The sequence below is a fragment of the Delphinapterus leucas genome, chromosome 2 (assembly GCF_059928025.1).
Source record: "Delphinapterus leucas isolate spDelLeu-1000000601 "Yukka" chromosome 2, BTC_Dleu_Yukka2, whole genome shotgun sequence".
NCBI lineage: Eukaryota > Metazoa > Chordata > Mammalia > Artiodactyla > Monodontidae > Delphinapterus > Delphinapterus leucas.
The window spans coordinates 88,044,903-88,064,958 of record NC_143130.1 but is presented as its reverse complement, the minus strand read 5'-3'; the positions used below and the strand labels follow the sequence as shown (position 1 = coordinate 88,064,958).

The 20,056-nt window shown below is 38.4% G+C and overlaps 2 protein-coding genes across 4 annotated transcripts in view; both read right to left on the bottom strand.

The window, feature by feature from the left end:
• The window catches only part of TRPM7 (transient receptor potential cation channel subfamily M member 7), a 120,904-nt gene extending 120,284 nt beyond the window's left edge, over positions 1-620 (bottom strand). The window contains 1 exon segment of the mRNA XM_089907249.1: positions 172-620. Coding sequence (XP_089763375.1) covers positions 172-537 — 366 coding nt within the window. The 5' untranslated portion in view covers positions 538-620.
• Positions 621-14,237: 13,617 nt separating this feature from the next.
• The window catches only part of SPPL2A (signal peptide peptidase like 2A), a 164,211-nt gene continuing 158,392 nt past the window's right edge, over positions 14,238-20,056 (bottom strand). For all 3 annotated transcript variants that reach the window (XM_089907230.1, XM_089907231.1, XM_022587118.3), the window contains one exon: positions 14,238-17,858. In XM_089907230.1, the coding sequence (XP_089763356.1) occupies positions 17,787-17,858 (72 nt within the window). In that variant the 3' untranslated portion in view covers positions 14,238-17,786. The remainder of the gene's footprint in view (positions 17,859-20,056) is intronic.

Here is a 20,056-nt window from a genome sequence, read left to right as displayed (position 1 = left end):
TTGCAGGCTGAGCGCTGCCTCTGGCGCGCTGCGGCCGCTCAGCTCTGCCAGGTCCTCCGCGGCTCCCGCCTCTGCCGCCCCGAAGAGCCCTCGCTTGAGCCCGGGCTCCGCTCAGGGGATTCCCGCGACGAGGTGTCGCGCCAGATTTGCTACCTGCTTCCTGCTCCTCACCCGCGAAAGAACTGCACTCCCGTCCCGCCACGGCAAGTCCGGAAGCCTCAAGGCAAACCGGCGGTGCATAGCCCCAGGAAAAGCGGCTCCGCGCACACACTCGCCAGCCGAGTCCTCCCCCTTCCCTGCCCGCAACCCCCAGGGCCATTCCCCCGCCTGGGCCTGCGTGGGTCCAGTACCATTCTCCTCACGGGGCGGACTCCGGAAGGGCAGCAACTCCACCTCCTCCTCCTCCGCGGCCTGTAGCCATCTATCGGGAAGCGTCTCCGGAGGCGGCAGCAGAGGCCGCCGGACAAGGACAGCCCAGGGAAACCTTCTCAGAACTAACTCAGCTCCGGCACTAGCAGCAGAAACTGAGTCTTTCATAATTGTGCGACCAACTCCGCCGGGTGACTGGCCACAGGGACGCGCCCGCGCCCGCCTCCGCCGGCGACGGGGCTGGAGACAGACCACGTGAGGGGCGCGTCGTGTGCGTAGCCGCCCGCGGCCCGGGTCACGTGAGAGGCGCGCGCTCCCTCACTTCCAGGCCGCCTCCATGCGCGCCGCGCGTGCGCGTCGGGCACGAGCGCCCCCAGTCCCAGCGCCTCGGGTATGCCGAGCTGGGTGAGGTGTTCTCCCCAGATCTCCGTGGGATACCTAGGCGGGACTTGCACAAACATCTGCCTCAGCTCGGGGAGTGGAACTTAAGGAAGCGATAGTTGAGGTTTAAGGTTTCAGGCCCCTGGGATCCCGCCGGGAGTTGTGGCGTGGTCTCGTCTCTGTTAACTGGGCCTGGCGTCTGCCTGCAACCCCGTAGCTGTGCCTCAGCGAGGGTGGAGGCCTTCCATGTTTTTCTCTCCTAGTCCAAAATGGAAAATTATCTTGACCCAAATCATGTTCTTCCTCTAGCTTCCCCTGTTTGTGCCAGCAAAAATTCTTCTGGCTTTAACTGTGGGCACTAGCCTTTCCCTCCAGAGATATCTCCCGCCGGCGCGGACACACCACACACCTGAACCTAAGACTGTGGCTTTTCTGTCTTTCCTTTTCCTTTGCTCTCACACCAGCCCAGGTTTGACCATTAGGGATAGTTTACTAACTGTTGCTTTTCACACTCCGGAAAAACGTCAAGAGCTCCTCTGTCTGATGCTAATCTTATCTCTTTTTTAAAAACAGTTTTATTGGGACTTCCCTGGTGGTGCAGAGGTTAAGAACCTTCCTGCCAATGCAGGGGACACGGGTTTGAGCCCTGGTCCGGGAAAGTTCCACACGCCAGGGAGCAACTAGGCAGGTGCGCCACAACTACTGAGCCCGCAAGCCTAGAGTCTGTGCTCTGCAACGAGAGAAGCCACCTCGATCACCTCGATGAGGCACCTGTGCACTGCAACTAGAGAAAGCCTGTGAGCAGCAATAAAGACCCAATACAGCCAAAAATAAATAAAGTAAAATTATTTTTGAAAACAGCTTTATTGAGGAATAATTGACATGTCAATTAAGTAACCTATGCCTATTTAAATGTACAATTGGACAAGTATTGACATATTTATACACCCATGAAATCGTCACACTCAAGACAGTGAACGTATTCATTACCTCACACTTTCCTTCTGCCCTTTATAATTCTTCCATCCTGTCCCTCCCCATCTCCATCCTTTAGCAACTACTGATCTGCTTTCACTCACTATAGATTAGTTTGCATATTCTAAAGTTTTATGTAGTGGAATTATACCATATGTACTTTTTTGGGGGAAGGAAGAGGAGGTCTGGCTTCTTTCACTCAGCATAGCTATAACCTTGTAAACCTTTTAAAACACAATTCACTGAAGTAGGATCTTCTCTTCAACAAAACTGATCCACCCATTTTCCCTAACAAGCTTTGGCCATACTTGTGAACAATCTTCAATTACAGACATACCCTGGAGATATTTCAAGTTCCATTCCAGACCACTGCAATAAAGTGAATATTGCACTAAACTGTGTCACATAAATGTTTTGGTTTCCCAGTGCATATAAAAGTTATGTTTACAACTATACTGAGGTCGATTAAGTGTACAATAGCATTATGTCTAAAAAAAACTACATACCTTAATTTAAAAATACTTTATTGCTTTGAAAATAGTATCTTTGGGCTTCCCTGGTGGCGCAGTGGTTGAGAGTCCGCCTGCCGTTGCAGGGGACACGGGTTCGTGCCCCGGTCCGGGAAGATCCCACATGCCGCAGAGCGGCTGGGCCCGTGAGCCATGGCCGCTGAGCCTGCGCGTCCTGAGCCTGTGCTCCGCAACAGGAGAGGCCACAGCAGTGAGAGGCCCGCGTACCACAAAAAAAAAAATAGTATCTTTGAAGAGCAATAAAATGAAGTGCAATAAAACAAGGTATGCCTGTATTGTATATTCCTTCCCCATCTGGCAGGTCCAGCAGGACCAAGGTTTAAAAAATGGTGGGGTTTTTTTTCTTTTTTTTTTCTTTTTGGCAGTATTGGGTCTTAGTTGCTGAGCGCAGGCTTTTCCCTAATTATGGAGAGCGGGGGCTACTCTTCGCTGCTGTACGTGGGCCTCTCATTGCGGTGGCTTCACTTGTTGCAGAGCACAGGCTCTAGGCGCTTGGGCTTCAGTAGTTGTGGCACGCAGGCTCAGTAGTTGTGGCTCGCAGGCTCTAGAGTACAAGCTCAGTAGTTGTGGCTCACTTAGTTGCCCCGCAGCATGTGGGCTCTTCCCAGGCCAGGGGTTGAACCCATGTCCCCTGCGTTGGCAGGCAGATTCTTAACCACTGCACCACCAGGGAAGTCCTAAAAAAATGTTTTAAAACATGTGTCATACCTTTCCTACTAGATTGTCAGCCCCTTGGGGCAGGGATCTAAATGTTTATTTTCTAGATCTCAGCTGGGCCTACACACTTCCTGCCTTTAGGGAGTTTATAATCTAGAAGGTGGAAACAAACCAGAAAATTAAAATAAAATGAGATAAGAGTGCTCTGTTCTCCTTGGTCTTTGTGTCTCTGGCCTTTTTGTACCCACAAGTCCCCTTGCTTGGATGGTGTAGAAAAGAAACAAGAATAGCTCAATGATAGTTGGTCTCCAGAAATTTTTGGTAAATTGGAGCATTTAGTTTAGAGTTAGAAATGTTGCTTGCCATTTCAGTAAACAGCGAATGTTGCCCATGATCAAGCCATCAGCCACTATCACCTTGTGCTCTGAGGGGAATTCAGGATAAAGAAAGACAGGATACTGGCTCTAGATAGTTAAGATGCATATCAAAGGAATAATTTCAATGAGCCCAGACCCTTATTTATTTATTTGGCTACATAGGGTCTTAGTTGCGGCATGCGGGATCTTTCATTGCGGCACACGGGCATCTCTCTAGTTGTGGTGCACAGGCTCAGTAGTTGCGGCATGTGGGCTCTAGAGCGCTCAGGCTTAGTTGCCCCGCGGCATGTGGGATCTTATTTCCCGCCCCCCCCCCCCCCCCGCCAGGGATTGAACTGGCATCACCTGCATCGGAAGGCGGATTCTCAACCACTGGACCACCAGGGAAGTCCCTCAATGAGCCCAGACTCTTGCATCTTCCCATACATAGAAAAGCACTAACATCATTAACTTGAGATGTCTGTTTTTTTGTAATTAGCAGTAATGTTTTGATGTTCGACTACATGTCTTTTTCTAGCAAAGACTCCTACATAACCTGGCTCCTCCCTTACCTCTTTGAAACAGTTTCTCGAAGCTATCTGAGAGTCTGTTTCCAGGCTATAGTACTCAGTAATGTTCTTGAATAAAACATAATTCTCAACTTTTAGGTTGTGCATTTTTTCCCACTGACACCTTAATTGAACTACTGAAAATAAATTATTTAATTTACAGGTGATCAGACAGCCCTGAAGTTCACATATACTGACCTTCAGTGAGCAATCAGTTCTGGAGGATGAATATATTCATTCAAAAAAAAGTGTTGGGACTTCCCTTGTGGTCCAGTGGGTAAGACTCCGCGTTTCCAATGCAGAGGATCCGGGTTCGATCCCTGGTGGGGGAACTAGACCCCACATGCATGCTGCAACTAAGACACGCCTCAGCCAAAGTAAATAAATATTTTTTTTAAAAGACACTCAAACAGCCTCTGAAGAGGTACATGTGGCAAGGGGCTGAGACCTCCCAACAGCCAATACCAAGTTACTGGCAAGAAAGTGGAGCAACAGGAACTCTCATTCATTGCTTGTGGGAATACAAAATAGTAGTGACACTTTGGAAGATAGTACAACAAAAACTAAACATACTCTTTTGACAGGATCCAGCAAGTGTGCTCTTTGGTATTTACCCAAATGAGGTAAAAACTTTTGTCCACATAAAAGTGTGCAAATAGTTGTTAATAGCAGCCTTATTTATAATTGCCAAATATTCAGAGCAATCAAGATGTCCTTCAGTGAGTGGATAAACTAACTGTGGTACATCCACAGAATGGAATATTATTCTGTGATAAAAGAAATGAATTATCATGCCATGAAAAGACATGTAGAAAACTTAAATAAATATTTCTAAGTGAAAGAAGCCAAACTGAAAGGCTACAAACTGTATGATTCCAACTGTGTGACACTCTGGAAAAGGCAAACTATGGAGACATTTAAAAGATCCGTGGTTGCCAGAGGTTTGAGAGGAGGGAGGGAGGGAGGGATGTATAGGTGGAGGACAGGGCATTTTTAGGGCAGTGAAACTACACTGTATGACACTGTAATGTGGATACATGTCATTATACATTTGTCAAAGCCTGTAGAATGTACAACGCAAAGAGTGAATCCCAATGTAAATTATGAACTTTAATTAATAATAAAGTATCAATATTTGCTTATCAACTGTGACTAATGTACCACACTAATGCAAGATGTTAATAATAGGGGAAACTGGGGGGAGGGGGGAGGGTTGTGAAAGGGGTATACGAGAACTTTCTATACTTTCTCACACAATTTTTCTGTAAATATAAAACTGCTCTAAAAATAAAGTGTATTAATTTTTTTAAAAGCATATGGGCAAAGTAGAATAGAAACACAAGCTAAGGACAAAAAAAGAATAATGCAAAATTTCCTATTCTTGAGAAGGTTACCTTTCTTAAATGAATAATGATGGGTATCAAATCATATTTAAAATCTAAGTGATAAAATTTACATTTTAAAGTCTATAAATTTTTAATATTCTGTTAATTACATTTATTGCAAATATTTTAAATTATGATAAAATATACAAGGTTACATAGTATTTTTTACACTGATACATATTTTATTGAGATATAATTGACATATAATATTATATTAGTTTCAGGTGTACATCATAATGATTTGATATATGTATATATTGCAGAATGTTCACCACAATAAGTCCAGTTAATATCCATCCATCCATAGTAGTTTCTCAAAATTATTTTAAGTGGTATGTAAACAAAAATACTTGAAGACCATCACTCCAAGTCTCTTTCATTATTTTGGAAGAAGATAGATACAGCCATAGTGTTTTAGACTTCAAGTTTCATAAGGACATTAAAAAAAATAAGATTAAGAACCATGAGAAAAGAAATGGATTATATAACTTCCAAACTGTAGAGGAGAAATGGATTAAAACAAAAACAAAAACTCAGTCAATCTAAAAAATGTCAGTGATTAGTCCACAATTTCCTCTTGGTTTTTGTAATTTATATTTGTTAACTAAAATATACAATACTTGGTGTTGTATTTACATTTAGAATGTTTCAGAAGCACATTTTGCTGTTTTAAACACATCAACAGCTGCAGTAAGGATGTGGCAATTATAAAACAACCATTTTAAACATTAGCAGATTCTTTGTGGTTTTAGGGTATTTAATAATAAAGAGGCTAAATTTTAACCTAGGAAAAGTATTTTTAGAATGCTGCAAGTTTAGGGACCAATAAATAGTGCAGTTTATGAGTGATGACTATCTCTGACACTAGCCAGGTTTTATGACTTCCCACAATTATTTAAAACATGTTTCACCTTGATGTCCACACAAATGTGTATAGAGGTTTACATTCAGATAAGTAAAAGCAGGCTCCATAGTAAAACAGTTGGAAAGCATCAGAGTCCTTACTTCCTAACACTGAAGAGCAAGCATTTATTGAATGGTTTCTCTCTGCCAGGTATTATTCTAGTCACTCAACTTGTATTAACTTAAGTCCTCTGAACTCTATGAGCTACATACTATTATTATCATCCCTATTGTACAGAGGAGGAAACTGAGGCACAGGGCAGAACAAGGCAGCCTAATTCCAGAGTTTATGTCCTTAACACTTCTGCTATATTACCTCTTGTGACAGTAAAACACATTGAGAAAGCTGTTACTAATAATAGAGAACAGATTATATAAGATTCAGCCTTTCACAAAATCTTTTCTTCAAACTATTTAATCAGCTAATCAAGATTCTTTATTTACTTCACTAGGTCCAAATATTTGGCTTATATGATTGTTTTCACATTAATCATGCTCTAATTTCTCCCTAAACGGATTTGCCACCAGCGTTAAGTCCCTGAGCTACCTGAGAAGGGGACACTGTGTCGAAAACTGAAGAACACTGGCAACATTAAAACAATTAAAATTGATTAAAGCATCAAAACAATTAAAAAGAGAGCCAATATACGAAGTATATGTTTTATGATCAATTTCCCTGTCACTTAAAATTAGACCCTCATAAATGTTTGGCAAATCCTTTGTATAAGCAGAGCTATTAAACCAGTTCCAAGAAATTTTGCAGTAATTTGGATTGAGGATTAATGGATTTTCTTTCTTAGGCATTCTTTCAAAAGAATTAACCTGTTTTGTAAGAGGAAAGCTAATAAAATGGCACCAAAAATACCTGGAATCTTTCAAATTTTTTTTAATTAATTTATTTATTTTTGGCTGTGTTGGGTCTTCGTTGCTGCGCGCAGGCTTTCTCTAGTTGGCAGTGAGCTGGGGCTACTCTTCGTTGTGGTGTGCGGGCTTCTCATTGCGGTGGCTTCTCCTGTTGCGGAGCACGGGCTCTAGGGCACATGGGCTCAGTAGTTGTGGCACACTGGCTTAGTTGCTCCGCGGCACATGGGATCTTCCCAGACCAGGGCTCGAACCCTTGTTCCCTACATTGGCAGGGGGATTCATAACCACTGCACCACCAGGGAAGACCCTCAAGTATTAATCTCTAACCCCAATAGTTTAATACAGTGCCTGGTATATCATAAGTATTCAATAAATAGTTCTTGAATAATTGAGAAGATGAAAATCAGGCTTCTTGAATTAGAGTGTATGCATATATGTTATTTATGCAGTATACAAGTAATAAACATTTTTTATAACTGTTTTCTTTGCCCCTAGTTTATTTTTAAAATAAACGAAAATCATAGGGCTTCCCTGGTGGCACAGTGGTTAAGAATCTGTCTGCTGGTGCTGGTCAGGGATGATCCCACATGCTGTGGAGCAACTAAGCCCGTGCACCACAACTACTGAGCCTGCACTCCAGAGCCCTCGAGCCACAACTACTGAGCCTGCATGTCACAACTACTGAAGCCCGCACACCTAGAGCTGGTGCTCTACAACAAGAGAAGCCACCGCAATGAGAAGCCCGTGTAGCACAACAAAGAGTAGCCCCCGTTCGCTGCAACTAGGGAAAGCCCATGCCCAGCAACAAAGACCCAATGCAGCCAAAAATAAATAAATAAAATTAATAAAATTATTTTAAAAATAAAATAAAATAAATCATAGACATCATGCCATTTTGCTTCTCTATACTTCAAAATACATCTGTTTAATAAAATGGACATGATGTCATTATCACATCTAAAAAAAACAATATTATTTGGTATTGTTTTATATCTGGTTCATAACCAAATTTTCCCAGTTGGCTCACAAATGTCTTGTTTAATTGGTTTATTAAATTGGGATCCAAACAGCATCCACACAAGTGATTTGGATGTCATGTCACAGAAAAGTCTTTTAATTTAGAGCAGCCCTTCCTTCCACACTTTTTCCCCCTATGGTATTCATTTATTACAAGAACCAATTCAGTTGTCCTTGAGAATGTTGCATATTCTGTATTTGTAAATTTGCTCCCTTGAGTGTCATTTAACTTCTCCCTTCATCCTCTATATTTCCCATAGTTGGAAGTTTGTGCTGTAGATTTGATGAGGTTCCAGGTTATCTTTTTTTTGGAAGAACACTTCATGGTGCTTTGTGCTTCATACTATACCATGTTGAAATGCCTGCAATGTCTGGTTGTCCCACACTTAATAATGCTAAGATTAATCAATGATTTCAGGTGCTGACAGATTTAGCCCTCCTCTCATCTAATGGTTTTATACACTGATGATCATTGCCTAAACCAATTATTTCATTTGGGATTACAAAATTGTTATTTTCTAATCCTATCATTCATGAAGAACCACAGATCTCCTCTTATACTTCATGTAGCTGGGCAAATTTTTTTCCTTGACTCTGGCAGAAAACTGGAGCTTTGTTCTTTGGAGAGAGTAAAACAGGGGTTTTACTGACTGGGATGATACCAGTTACAATCGAGGGTGTGCACGGGTAACAGACTGAAAATTGTGTTTGAGTGAATGTTTGCATGTAGAATGCTGAGACCCTCAACACTTTCCCAACCACTGACTGCAAAAGATTTGGAGACATTTTTCTGAGAAATCTGATCATCCCAAGAGAAAACATTTAAATATACTGGTATTGGGGTTTCCCAGCAGCAAAGCCAGATCATCCTACAATGTACCTCACATTTAATAAGCCCATTTATGTGCTCAGAGTGTCCAACTGTATTTTTAGCCTCTCACTCTTAAACATGAGCAGAAAACTAAAGATTACCTTCTCTCTGAAGAAAGCTTCTAAGAAATAACACACAAAAATGGAGTTGAAAGAAAACGGTGGTTATACACAGAGGACAATTTCAAAAACAAGCAAACAGAAACCCTACGATTAATATTTTCAGAGTGTTAAGAGAATATATGGCATCAATGAAACAGCAATAGAATACAATAAAAAATAAAGTATCAGAGAGCAAAAAATAGCTCTTGGAAATTTTTAAATGTTAGCAGAAATAAATTCAATAAAAGGATTAGATACTGTTAAGGAAATCTTCCAGATAATGGGCAAAAAGACAAGAGGTGGAATATTTGAGAAAACAGGTAAGACAGGAGGTACAACATCAATATATTAGGGATTCCAGAAAGAAAGAACAGAGAAAATGAAGGGGAGGAAATAACCAAATAATTTAAGAAAATATCCCAAAATTGAAGGACAGAGGTTACTAGGCTGAAGGGTCCCATTGTAAGATCAGCATAATGGATGAAAATAAACCCTTTCTAAGTATACTTTGGAACATACTTACACTAAGAAGTATCCATTGTTTATCTAAAATTCAAATTTAAATGGGCATCATGTATTTGATCTGGGAAACCTACATTGACCTTATCATTACCAGTAATGGCAATTCCTCATAATTTCCACTTCTAACAATCATCTTGGACCACCACTTTCCATCTATTGAACTTTTTCTACTATTCCAAACCCAACAATCCTTCAGTTCTATAGGTATGTATAATGCATTTATCCTAACACCTTTTCACCATCATTTACTGCCCCCCCAAACCCTCATGTTCTTCTTTACCTAGCTTAAATTTCATGGTTAATAAGTTATATGCACTCCTTCACACACATCCTAAATTCCCTTGCTCCTCTTTTGCTTTTGAATTTGCTTGGCTAAATCACAGCCCTGGTTCAATTCAATATTATACCTGTATAACTGAATGTGGCTGGGGAAACATACACACACAAACAGAAAGTCCAATTTAAATTTAAGACTACGGACCTCATGATATGCCCCTGATGCAACTATATCATACTATATTTCCTTAGACCAGTAGTCCTCAAAGTGTGGTCCGCTGGCCAGCAGTACCAACTTCATCTGGGAACTTGTTAGAAATGGAAATTCTTGGTTGGGTTCCACCCCAGACCTGAATTAGAAAATCTGAGACTGGGGCCCAGCTGCCTGTGGTTCAATAAGCCTTCCAAGTGAGTCTGATATGCCTGGTCTCAAATTTTAGCTTGTAAAAGAATCACCTGTAAAGCTTGTTAAAAACCAGATTGCTGTGCCCCACCCTTGAAGTTTCTGATTCAGGTCTGGGTGGGGACCAAAATTTTGCATATTTAACCAAGTGATGCAGTTGCTGAGCCAGGGACCACACTTTGAGAACCTGTCCCTATACCAATCATTCTTACTTTTGAAAGATTAACTTTTTTCTTTCTCTTCAAACTTTCTGCATCTGCTCCCGAAACTGACTCAGCTGATGACCCTGATTAGCACTTCATTGGCAGAATATAAAAGCAGTCAGAAAAGAACTTTCCATGCCCACACCTATCACACCTACCTCCCTATTATGCATTTATACTTACATACACTACCTTATCTCCAGTTACTGGAGGCAAACGCTCCATATTTCTGTTTAATGCAAGCCCTTCCACTTGGGCACTAGATCCCATCACCTCTGGCCTACTTAAGGAAATAAACTTAGTTAATTCTCCAATCTCTTTCCAACATCATCAAAATATCCCCTTTTATTGGATCCCCATTAACATTCACAAATGCTGTTATTTCTTCCCTTGTCAATACCCCACCCCCATTCCAAACTTTTAAAAAAAATTTTTTAATTTTTTTAAACTTTTTATTTTATATTGGAGTATAGTTGGTTAACAATGTTGTGACAGTGACAGTTTTAGGTGTACAGCAAAGTGATTCAGTTATACATGTATCTATTCTTTTCCAAATTCTTTTCCCATTTACCAAACTTATTTCTTGAGCCCATTTCTCATCTTCCTTTTTAATAAAACTCCATAAAGGAATTGTATTTGTTCTTTCCACATTTATCTCTTCCCATTCCAAACAGTGATACCTAAACTGAGATTTGAAGGGGATGGCTGGGTGTGGGAGGTGGGAGTGTGCTTAGAAGAGCTTCCTAGGAAGAGTGTAAGGGGGCAGGAATGAAGGAGAGGAAAATAATGGGAGATTAAGTTGGAAAGAAACAGGGACTAGAAAAACCACATTAAGGTATCTAGACTATTCTTAAACAAATTTGGTGCTATTAAAGGTTTTTTTAAAGTGCTTGAATTGCATGATTAGATTTTTATCTTGGAAAGATCACTGGCTATGATATGGAAGGGGGATTGATAGTGAAATTAGTATTTGGAAGACCAATTAAAAGTCTGTTACAGTACAGATGAATTAAATTGAGTTAGTGGCAGTGGGGATGGCGAGTACCAGGATTCTTTGAGAGACGTTTAGAAGAGTATGGAGAGGACTTGGCATTTGAATTTGTCTATTTTATTTCTCTGCACTGAAAGGGGCTGGGGTAGATTTTATAGAAAAAATAATAATACGTGAGGCTTCAATCAGTGTTCCAAACACATATAATAAATTTTTGGATGAAGCACTCTTCATTTGTAAAAAATTACTTGGTTTTCCATAGCTAGCAGAGCCTATTAACACATAACTATTAATTAGAATCCAATTGATACCTTTCCCACTTATCTAAAGAAGTGACCCTATGATCTAAATTGGAAAGTTGCTTTTAACATAATGACATGCCAAACCATAGACTTTCATTTACAGCTAAGGTCAAGAACTATTTACAGTAAACTTTCAAGTTGTGAACTTTCAAAGATGCAAACCTGTGTTCACGTGTCCAGTCACGTTAGTTCACATGTCTGGCATACATTGTCACGTGCATGCACCCTCTCTACAAGTGGTTGTGCTGTTGTGGACTTACCTTGTGTAGCTTACTAATGAAGACCTGATGGAATTGGAAGCCCAGAGAAAGGACGAAGAGAGACAAGAGGAAGAAGTAATTGAAGAACTAAAGAGATGCACTATGCAGGAAATGGCAAGGGGATAGTCTTTATTTGAGGAGGCACTATTAGTTTGTTTTTGTTTTAATTTATTTTTGGCTGTGTTGGTTCTTAGTTGCCGCACGTGGGATCTTTTGTTGGGGCACACGGGCTTCTCTCTAGTTGTGGTGCGTGGGCTCAGTAGTTGTGGCATGCCTGCTTAGTTGCCCTGCTACATGTGGGATCTTAGTTCCCTGACCAGGGATCGAACCCTCATCCCCTGCATTAGAAGGCGGATTCTCAACCACTGCACCACCAGGGAAGTCCCGAGGCACTGTTAGTTTTTGAGGCACAGGACCAGAACATAGCATGGTACACGAAGTTTGCAGCAGCTGTTCAGAATGCAATCCAGTGCTACCGTGTCATCTATGACGAGAAAAAATGAGCTACTACCCAGACATCACTGGATCGATTTTTTCAAGAGGGTCGATAGAATTGAATCCAGCAAGGAAATAGAACCTGTGCCATCAACGTCAGGCATGAGTGAAATTGCAGCTTGCCCTCCTTGTCTCCTATTGCTGACGATCCTTCAGCTCTCCCATCTCCCACCTCCTCTCCCTCCTCCAGTCAGTAACTCTTCTTGCCTGTTCACTCGATGCCAGCCCCTGTATGCCAGCTGTTGTGTTATACTACTGTACTTTTCAAGGTACTGTACTGTAAGATTAAAAATGTTTTATTTTTTGTGTTTGGGTTTATGTATTATTTGTGTGAAAAGTATTATAAACCTATTACCCTATATAGCCGATTGTGTTAGTTGGGTACCTAGGCTTTGTTGGACTTACAAACAAATTGGACCTACGAACACGGTCTCAGAATGGAACTCGTTCATATGTAGGGGACTTACTGTACCCATAACCTCCTAAGAGAGCTGTTAAGAATTAGTGCCTTACTGCAATTTACAGAGCTCTCTCTCCAGAATTCTGCCGAGTCTGGCTACTGCTGCAAATGCAAAGTGTCTAAGAGCTCATATGCAGGTAGTTGAAATTTCCAAAATTTTTAGGAAGGATACTTTGTTATCATTAGTGTTTCCTGGAATTGGACATTGTTTTCCATTGTCAATGCTTTTCAGTGATTCATTATTTTTACTTTTGCCTTTTTTTTTGGCCATGCCACACAGCTTGTGGGATCTTAGTTCAGACCAGGGACTGAACCCTGGCTCCAGCAGTGAAAGCACTGAGTCCTAACCACTGGACTGCCAGGGAATTCCCACTTTTGCTTTATTTTTAACTTGTTGTGGGTCATTTGGTTAAAGGCCACAAAGAAATACTAAGTTGAGAACTTCTGATCTCAATTCTAGAGTCTTCATGGGATTATAGAAATGGGAATGAGCTCATAAAATTTAGTTCTACTCTTATTTTCTAGCAAAAAATGAATTTCAAGCTAATAAATTTGTACAGAACATAAATTTCAAGACAAAAAACATGACAACTGGTTATTTCTCCCTTTACTCCCACTATACATATTAGACTGTTTCCAAGGCTTACTATCTTAAGAAAAATATGAGTAATTTATTAGTTAACCGTCTATTAGTATGAATACCTATTAAGAGGAAAATAATTCAATAGATTTTTATGATTTGTATTTTGAATCTTAATAGAAGTATATGATAGAAAATGTAAAAGGTACTCTCACTCTCCCTCTCACTCCTGTGCTCAACCCATCTTATCCCCTCTCTTCCTAAAGAGAGCCTCTCTTTCCAGTTTCTTATGCATCTTTTCAGGTATATGGGCCTGTGGGATGAAACAAGGTTCCTCTGAACAGGACTCCTCAACATATGGTCGAGACAAAACCACTACAGATACATATCTGGGCCATCCACATCTAAGTTTAAAAAAAAAAATACCCCGTACAATGGCAGCAGGGATCTTAGTAATTTGTGAGAACATAAGCAAAGCTGCAAATGTCAGGGATGTTCATTACAACAGGTAGGATAGTTTCTTGGTAAAAAAAAGTCTATAGATATATCAATTCAATAAATATTTATTAAGAGCTATTATGTATCAATATAAATTTCCAGTAAATGACACTTATGGAATCTAGGTTTTACGGATAATTTGTCAGATTTAAAATAACCACACAATTTCATAAGTGATTATTATCATTTTCACCTTATGTGAACATGATCTAGTAGCTTTTAGTTCATTTTCAATTATTTTTCACCATTCAAAATAAAACAAACTCAAATTTTATTTTAAAATAGAATTTATTGAATACCATAGTGAATTCAATACATTAAAAAAACTGTTTTTCTTGTCAGTATTGGCACATAATGAAGAGTTTTAAAGCACTGCCAGATTAACACTTCAAAAAATTTTAAATCATGTTCCATAAAAAAATAAAGCCTAGTAGTGCTATTAAAGTACTAATTTACACTAACATATCAAAGTGTTAAAAGAAAAGAATTTCACACTCTAACCTCCATCTAAGAAGTAAAAATTCAGTCATGTACTTTAAAAAAGGTTCTCATATGATCAAAAGACAACAGAAGGTATAAAACAAGCAAAACCCACATAATTTACATTGACTTGTCTCATTGGGAAATCTCAAGGCTAACCAGATAAACTTTAGATACTGAAAAAAAATCCATATTCCAAAGCAAAATAAGTTGTTTACTTTTTATGCCTAATCAAAGAAACAAATAATGACATTAAATATTCCACATTTTTTTCTTTTAGTCGCCCCTGAATTGCAAATAATGTAGGACTATTCTAAAAAATTTAGTTAAAAAAATTTTCCCCAATGAACATTTTCTTAGATACAAAAAGCTGTCCTTATGGAAACATTAAACAAGAAAATTTACATATATGATTTTCACTGTAATATGGCCTGTATATTACTCTTATAAATCATTTTGTTTACTCTGAAAATTCAGTAGCCCAAATTGTGAGTACTACATAATTTCTTTCAAATTCCAAAAGGTTAAGTCATTTGATTCAGATCTCTTGAATTTATAGAGTATCTTTCTTCCAGGAAGCATAAACTGATTTTTACTCAGTATTTTGATTTTATTTTCATTACCCTCCCCTACCTCCTTTAGAATTACCTCTGAGGTAAATAGAGCACTGAAAATAAATTTTTTAAACTGTAAAATGGGTTGTTTGCATAACAACTTTTTTCCTTGTTAATGGGAAAATATGAAGCCTTTCAAACTAGTACAATCCACTAGTCTGAAAAGCAATTCCTGTTTGTGAAGTCTCATTAGCTGAGATCAAGTTGACATTTTAGAGACCAAACTTAAATAAATTAGTTTCTGCTTATATCTAAGGCAGAAATTAAAAAAACAAAGGAAAACTGGAAAGCTCATTTGTATTTACTCTAAATGTACCATTTCATCAAAATCTCTATGAACATGTAACTAACATCAATGAATGCCAACAGCAGATGGGTTAAAATTTTCTTCCTTCAAAAGAGAAATAAATTGCTGAGTCTACTAATAAGGTATTGCTAATCTAAAAAAAAAAATCTACAAGCTAGAAGGAAACATAACATCGTAAAATATCAAAGTCCTTTCCCACAAACCTCATATTTATCTTTGCTAAACTAAACTGAAGTAAAAATCATTGACTTTACAATTTGAGGTATTTAATAATTTCTGTTTGATAAACTACAAAAATGTTCATAGGGAATTTCTCAGACTTTTTTTTTTTTGCAGTAAGTAATCTCCTACAATATTTCTTATTGTTTTAAAGACATGTTTAGGAAAAAACCAAACTTCTCTTCCCCTTAAAGTTATTGGTGGTAGGAGGGCAAGAGAGGAAGAAATGATACAGTCTTCTAAAGCCAAATTTCCATCTCTGCTATCTTTTGCTTATATTTTGATTCCCCAAATATTTCTGCACTTTATTGTAATTTCTATAAATATTTTCAGTTCAGCTGCTAGAAGGACTAAGTACAATATAAAGTTGATATTGAAGATGGAGAAACTTAAGAAATTTCACTTTTTATGTGATTTCTATTTAATCTGTAAGATTTAAATAGCAAACTAGAACAAGGTTATACCTTCTTGATAACTAATGGTTGGATAAAGTAGAATTTGCATCAAAGAATTAAGATTCCAGACTTCTAGATGTAAAATTTTCTCTTAACGTTCTTCATAAAATGTGGTTGAGGCTTTTGAATATTCTAAAGCTGGGATAAGAATGCAGATAATTTTACTTAAAAAAGCTGTATTTTGGCAAACATTTTATTGATATTATAAATGAAAATATAGTTGGAGCTTTAACATGGCACTTAATCTGTTCTCTCTATCAGAGTCTGCCAAATAAATTAAATTCTTTGGAAAAAATTAAAACTTTATATTATAGAGGCAAAATTAACATGAACTCTTACTTGTCAGATACTTATTTGTCATTTGCCATAAACCAAATGACCCATAAGTGTATTAAGTAGAAAGAAGGGCTGACTGTCAAGGGAGCTTCTACGTCTATAAATTACCCAGCAACTTAACAATTAATCAAAAGCATCTAATTCCCTCAAATACTAAATTTAGTTCAAACATCAAAGGTCTGATCCATTTTTAAAGGCATTAGCTTTATCTTTTAATCAGTTAAACTGGCCTTAGGATGAAAAATCATGGATTTGTTCACGTATCTTGTACATTATTCACAGAGAAATACAAAATCCTGCTGTCTTTGCAATCACTTTTCATTTGGGAATTTCTTAGAGAAAATAAAAGAAAATGGAAAGATAATGTGACCTATGACTCCCAGGATAATGTTCAAGTCCACATCTGAGATTTAGCAAAGAATGAGAAAGATTTTTTCAAGTTGGAAGATACCAAAGTGATTAGTTGGTCTAACATACTCATTTTGCAGATGGGAAAGCTGAGATACAGTTCTATTGAGCTAATAAAATTTACTCAAACTCTTGTAATTAAATTGAGACTAACACCCAGTCTCCTGTCTTCTGTCTCCAATTCTTTTCTCTGAAGCACACTTTGTATATTAGTAAACCACTCTCCATCCAAATTTTAAAAAGTTAACAGTGGTTTCCTATGGAGAAAGGAGTAGGGAATTAGAAATTTAAGCTACATCTTCAAGGAAACAGCAGAACTGAAAACTGTGGATTTCAGTTTTTGTTTCCTTTTAATGACTAGTTCTATATATTATGTTTCTCTATATCTGGAAAAATATTCTAATATAATACATATGTAGTCTGAAGTAATTTAGGTTCTCAAGTTTAAAAAAGGATTGGGATTTTTTTAAACTTATGCTACAAAAATACACATTTATATATATTCCCAAATTATATATTTCTAACCTCTGCAGTGATAAAAGGTCTAAAATTCCATTGCTGAACTGCCTTCTTACATGGTCTTAAACAGTTGTTTCTATAGAGCATAAAATTTGCATAACTCTTTACAGTAAAATCTGCTCAGAAATTCACTTTGACAAATACTTTTAACTATCATTAGAGTTGAAAGAAAGAGATTTCAGTAAGAAAAGTACAGGTGAAGACTTTTTTTTTAGAAAAATATACTGTATATATTACATCTTAAAAATTACACAGACCATATGCTTTTATTTAATGTGAAGGCACAACTTTAATGTAGTTAAAAGCAAATGTATTTTAATTACTTATCATGTAGTCGTCAGTACCAGCTCTTAAAAATACATATTTGCAAGCACAGCATTGAAGTTTCTTTCAGATTGTCAATTCAAAAGCCAATTTAAAATGGCCAACTCTATTTGTAGAAAGTCAACTGACACATTATTGCAAGTCCACATAATATTATTATTGGACAATCTGTTCACCAGCAGTCACAGGGTTTTCTTCATTTGTTGCATAGTCCAGATGGTCCATCATCTAGGCATAAATAAAAGATGTTAGGAAATGCAAATTTTCAACTTGCCCCCAGCATTCACTAATTTGGCAAAAGGAGTCCCAGTTTTTAAGAGACACAGAGTGCTCCATGGAACTGAGCACTCCTTTTGGAGCAATGTACTGTTTCAACATCCACACTCCTAAGGAAGGACATGCTCAGAGTCATTACTCTCTCAGGAAGCTTAATCATTACACTAGGGCCAATCTGGTAAGTGCTTTCTCTGGATCTTCCACTATTTCCATCTCCCAATATGAATACTGCCCTGCATGGCAGTGGGAATATCCATCACAAGATATTCCTGATGCTTATTCCAGGACACTATTCCAAGCAGTGTCCACTCCTACAGGTGGAAAAACTAAAAATGGCACCACAAATCACTGTGAGAATACTAGCTGGTTCAGAGACAGTATAACCTGGTTGACACCTTGAATTGACCTTAGGATCATTTAAAAATGATGCATGAAATATTAAAAAGACTGTATGACAAAAATTTCTACTAAGGGCAAAGAAATTAAAGTCAAATGATATCTGAAAACAAAAACAAGAATATACTTGCCATAGACTATTTTAGGGGAATTACCAGTTGAACTTCTCTCAAATGATCACTTCAGTTCCTCCCATATTCTCATAAAAATCTTTGCATGTTTGGGAATGAAGGAAGAAACACTTAAATGTTTTCAGTGTCTTTACCCTGTTCTTCAGATAAAACTCATTAAAAATAGGAAAAAAGGGACTTCCCTGGTGATGCAGTGGTTAAGAATCCACCTGCCAATGCAGGGGACACAGGTCCGAGCCCTGGTCCAGGAAGATCCCACGTGCCACGGAGCAACTAAGCCCGTGCACCACAACTACTGAGCCTGCACTCTAGAGCCCATGAGCCACAACTACTGAGCCCACGAGCTGCAACTACTGAAGCCTGTACACCAAGAGACCGTGCTCCGCAACAAAGAGAAGCCGCTGCAATGAGAAGCCCGCACACCACAACGAAGAGTAGCCCCTGCTCGCCGCAACTAGAGAAAGCCCGCGTGCAGCAACGACCCAATGCAGCCAAAAATTAATTAATTTAAAAAAATAAAGTGTGACCTATAAAAAAAATAGGAAAAGAAAAAGTACTTAATGTCTTTCTGAAGATTGGCAAAGATTTTTAGATTGGTGATTAAATTTAAATATTGTGATGTAGTTTTTCCCTTCTCCTTTACTAAGAAGTAGAAGACAAGCAAGATAAATGTTCCCATTTTTATAAACTGATTCTAAAAGCTTTAGTGTTTTTTGGAAGAGGACGCAGAGAGAGCAATAATTTTCAAATGGGGTCTCTGGACATGCCAGACAAAGAAGAATACAAACATGAGCTGAGGCTTTCAGCTGACAACTGTCTCAAGTGACAGAGACAGCTTATAAAACCCAAACCTGCTGATACTCTGTGAGTCATTTCAAGCCCCTAAACAATCAGTTTTGAGGTCCTCTATTTGCCAAAGATATCCCCTAGATTAATGTAGTTGCATATTCATAGCGCTTCTGCAGTAGGTGGGGGGGGGGGCACATAAAAGCCAAATCAAGATAGGTAACAAAAAGACGAAGTTGTTGAAGAGCTGATTTTAGTCACAATTTAAATGAGAGAGGGAAAGAAGAAGCACATAAGATATATTTAGCCTCCCTCTTTTTCTATAGACACTCCAGTGTAAGAGGCTGGAGCTGTGGGGACAGAGAACTGCAGAATGGATGTTGGGGAAAAACCCTCTTTCTTCCCCAAGACCTGCTGATCCTGGTAGCTGTAACCTAATGAAATAATAGCCTACATAGCTCTAAGTTATAATGTGCCTCTTCTTTCCTAATCCTCTGGTACCTCATTGGCACTGTAATTGAATCTCTAAATATAGAAATATATTAGTTAAAAAGAAAAAAACTTGCAAAATCAACTTATTGAGAAGTGACATCTCTACTCTGTATTTACTTTTCTTTACTGACTTTTCAAAAAAAAACAACACAGAAAAATAAAGAGCAAACTTGAAATAGGATTTTAAAAACACAACAAAAATTAACATAGATAATAAAATTGACCAGAAAATTCATGTAAATTTTTTTCTTAATATTTGTAAATAGGCAAGCTTAATTTAGAAAAGATGTTCTCTGAAACTGGGTCGACTAACCTGGCATTTACTGATAGCTCTGAACCAATCTC